The 3,421-nt window shown below is 41.5% G+C and overlaps 1 protein-coding gene across 4 annotated transcripts in view; it reads right to left on the bottom strand.

Moving 5' to 3' along the window:
* PAIP1 (poly(A) binding protein interacting protein 1) overlaps positions 1-3,421 on the bottom strand; it is a 26,172-nt gene that overhangs the window by 21,602 nt on the left and 1,149 nt on the right. For 3 of the 4 annotated variants that reach the window (XM_012721973.1, XM_012721972.1, XM_012721974.1), the window contains exon 2: positions 2,618-2,799. In XM_012721973.1, the coding sequence (XP_012577427.1) occupies positions 2,618-2,716 (99 nt within the window). In that variant the 5' untranslated portion in view covers positions 2,717-2,799. Of the gene's footprint in view, positions 1-2,617; positions 2,800-3,368; positions 3,416-3,421 lie in introns of those variants that run through there. The other variant, XM_004678338.2, reaches the window with a different exon arrangement.

The following is a 3,421-nucleotide window of genomic DNA, read 5'->3' as shown; positions in this document are numbered from 1 at the left end:
ACTTCCACATGAGTTTGATTCCCCACCTGCCCCAGAGGTGACCACATGGTGTGGCAGACCTCTCCTGACCGGCCGCTGCTCCCCTCAGCAGTGTACTTCGTCACTCTGCCTGTTCTGCTCCCTGCTCGTCTCTGGTGGCTCTCCCACCCTCCGTATCTCTGGCCTATACCCCAATTCTGTATGAATGAATAAATAAATCTTAAGCTATTATAAAGACTTTAGAAAAAGTGCATTCTTAAGGGAAACCTAGTTAAAGGGTTATCAAACAACAGATTTTCACATGTCGAATAAAAATGCAAAGAATTTCTAGAAATCAAGTCAGGGGCCACTTGGAGGGTCAATGAAGGCAGGAATTATGGTTCAATTTGTTCTCTGCTCTATTCCCCATGCTTGACTCAGGAAAAGTGAGTAAACACAGCTAAATATGTATTATCTTTGCTATTCAAGTAAGTTTCCCTCACAGTAAGATTATATCCTTAATGTTAAGGGGAAAGCAAGGCTCTGTAATTTTATGATTAGATGGACTGAGAACTGAGAACTCTGACTTGATATGGATAAAAGGGTAAATGAGTAAGGCCGGAGAATGTATTAAGACTGAATGTAATAAGACTGATGCTTACAAAATACAGCCGGATTACAAACCAATGAACTCAGCAAATGAATTAGAGCTCACGTTAGCTAAAGGGCTGCCTCTTTGTTCAACTCCTGATAATTTTTGCTCTATTAAAATAACAGCCAAGTATGGCCAGATCTTATGATTTTAAAAGAAATCAGAAAAAAAATAAATCTGAGTTAAATGTTGGTGATTGGAAAACATATAAAACAAACAAACAAAAAAACACTGAGCAAAGACAACACACCTGCATGAGCTACAGGTTTCCAGATTACAGTCTTTCCTAGAAGGAAGTGATCTACTTGAAGACAGCAAAGAATGCCAAAAAAATGACAGTGCCTCAAAGTGAGTAACAAGGTTCACTACGCTGCTTCATAGCCCAGGAATCATCTTGTGTAAAAATTATTGTCTAGAACTATCAAAAAATTTACACCTCTCCTATCTAAGAGTCAAATTAACAGAAGACGAAGGAGAACTATTTATAGCTATTAGAAGGTAAGTTTCTTTTAAGAGTTTGTCAACGACTCTTTTGACCTCACTTGGTTGATGACCAAATCAACTCCTCTTAGGCTATGAGATAATTACTTTATGGCCCCAAAGTTATTTTCTAAAATAATCAAAGGTGCATGGAATGTCTATATGGAATACAGCTTTTCCAAGCCTTTTCTATAAAGTAAGATAGGAAAACAAGAGCAAAAAAAAAAAAAACCCTCACAACCCAGTAGTTACCAGGTAAATACAAATAAAAACCACAACTAGATATGACACACCCACCAGAAAGACTAAAACTTTAAGCAAAACAGTGCTGACAATGAAGGAGAGAACCTGGAAATCACACACTACTCAGAGTACACTGGCACAATCTCTTTGGAAAACCATTTTGCTGTTTCTATCAGTTAGCTACCTCTCTCTCCCAGAAATTCCACGCCTAGACATATACCAAACAGAAAAGAGCACATATCCTCCAAGACAGTGATAAGAACAGCAGCTCTACTCAGAAGTTTGAAAGGAAAAGCTGCCAAGCCTAAATGGGACACAATGGATTGTTATGAAAATAAGTCACCTCCAACTACACAGGGCTTCCATGTTGAAAGTGAGATTTATCAGGTATGACCCCATTAATATAAACTTTGGAAGCAGGCAAAACTGTAAATCAAAACGTTAGTTACTGTTGGAGAGCAGTAATGAGCAGATAGCCTTTTCTTGATTTGAATGTCAGTTGCTCGAGTTTTCACTTTCTGAAACTTTGTGCTAACCTTTATGTACACTACGTATTTTAAGTCAGTATTATTAATCTTCCTTCCACATGTCCCTACCCCACATCTCTACAATAACTGCTTTATATCTACTTAGCACACCTATTTACACAAACCACATTTCATACTTCCTCTTGCTATTTAAATGTGACCTACTTTTAAAATTCTTATTGACAAAGATGTTAAGCCTATGTAAAGACTTTATCATACCCCCAAACAGCATTTCTGCACTCAGTATTTAACTGGAACAGAAAACACTTCCATTCAACGTAAAGGAGCCCACATGGGATTTCTCAACATTCAAAAACCTGCTTCAATTAGTCTACAGCAAAACTGTAACTTACCAAAGCCATTATTAAATAATCATTTATCTTGCTAAAATAAAATGAAAAATAAAATTTGTTGGGTCACTATTTTTTATAAGCTGTCCATAGATCCTGAGACCAAATTTTAGTTTTACAGATGAAGGTTTCCTTAGCTAAATCAAGTTTATTTTCATCAGCTTTGAGAGACTCTATAGATCCTGGGAATACAGCAGTGAAGGAGACAGACAAGAACAAGCTTATATTCTGATATTCAAATATAACAACTACAAAATATATTCCTGAATCAGTTGCTTTCTCAAGTTCAAGGAGTACATAATGTTTTCATATGTAATACAAAATGCACCAGCAGACTATAATTAATAAAGTAATAACCACATCACTCCAGCAACATGAACCTCCAGTTGAGCAAAAGGTGCACTTACTGTATAATTAGAAGAATAACCTGATGGGTAAAATTCAGGTGCATTGGCAGACAGCTTAGACATTAATACAGGAGCTACCACCACCTGGGGTTTAGCCATTGCTGACTCCGAGTTCTGCTGCTGCTGTTGCTGCGGGGTTTTATCCTGTGAACTAGGTGGAGCTCTCAGGGGCCTCGTTTGTTCTAAGAAAGGGAAAAAAGAGGGTGAGATGCATTCGTTCCTTTGTATAACAACTACCTGCATAATGAAGTTACCTAGAAAGGGATGGCTTTAAGAGTTAAACCAGAGCCATCATGAAATCTAAGGTTATCGCCAGTGTAAGTAGAGGGTCTGCAAAGAGGAACAATAGACTTGCTTCAGCTCATTTCTGCACAAATCTGCTTCCTAATGAACATTTGAGGGTTTGGATGTTTTCCTCTTTAGAGTCGGTTAAAGAGAGGTGATCACTCACCCTACGGCCTCCCTAGCCAGAGCTGGGGAGGGGAAGGTGATCTTTACTTCCTCCCGGGCCCGCAGAACTCGCAGACCACTCAGCGGCCCCTCCCCCCGCCGGGGCGCACAAAGGATTCCAGCAGCCACCTTCCAAACCCGATCCGGGCCCACCCCCACCCCGCGACAACCCGGCCCCTCGGGGAACGCTTTCGGGGAACGCGGGCGAAGCAGAGGACGGCGTGCCGGTCCTCCACGCGCGCCGAGGGCCGCAGGGCAGCTCTGGCCCAGGAGAACGGGGTCCCCCAGAGCGGCTCCGTACCTGGGAGCGCCCCGGCCCGGGCAGGCCGCTGGGGGTCGGCGGGGACCTCGCTC

The sequence above is a fragment of the Condylura cristata genome, unplaced genomic scaffold (genome assembly GCF_000260355.1).
Source record: "Condylura cristata isolate star-nosed mole 26May11 unplaced genomic scaffold, ConCri1.0 scaffold00007, whole genome shotgun sequence".
Taxonomy (NCBI): Eukaryota; Metazoa; Chordata; class Mammalia; order Eulipotyphla; family Talpidae; genus Condylura; species Condylura cristata.
Note: the sequence above shows the minus strand (reverse complement) of the source record. Positions and strands in the feature narration are given on the sequence as shown.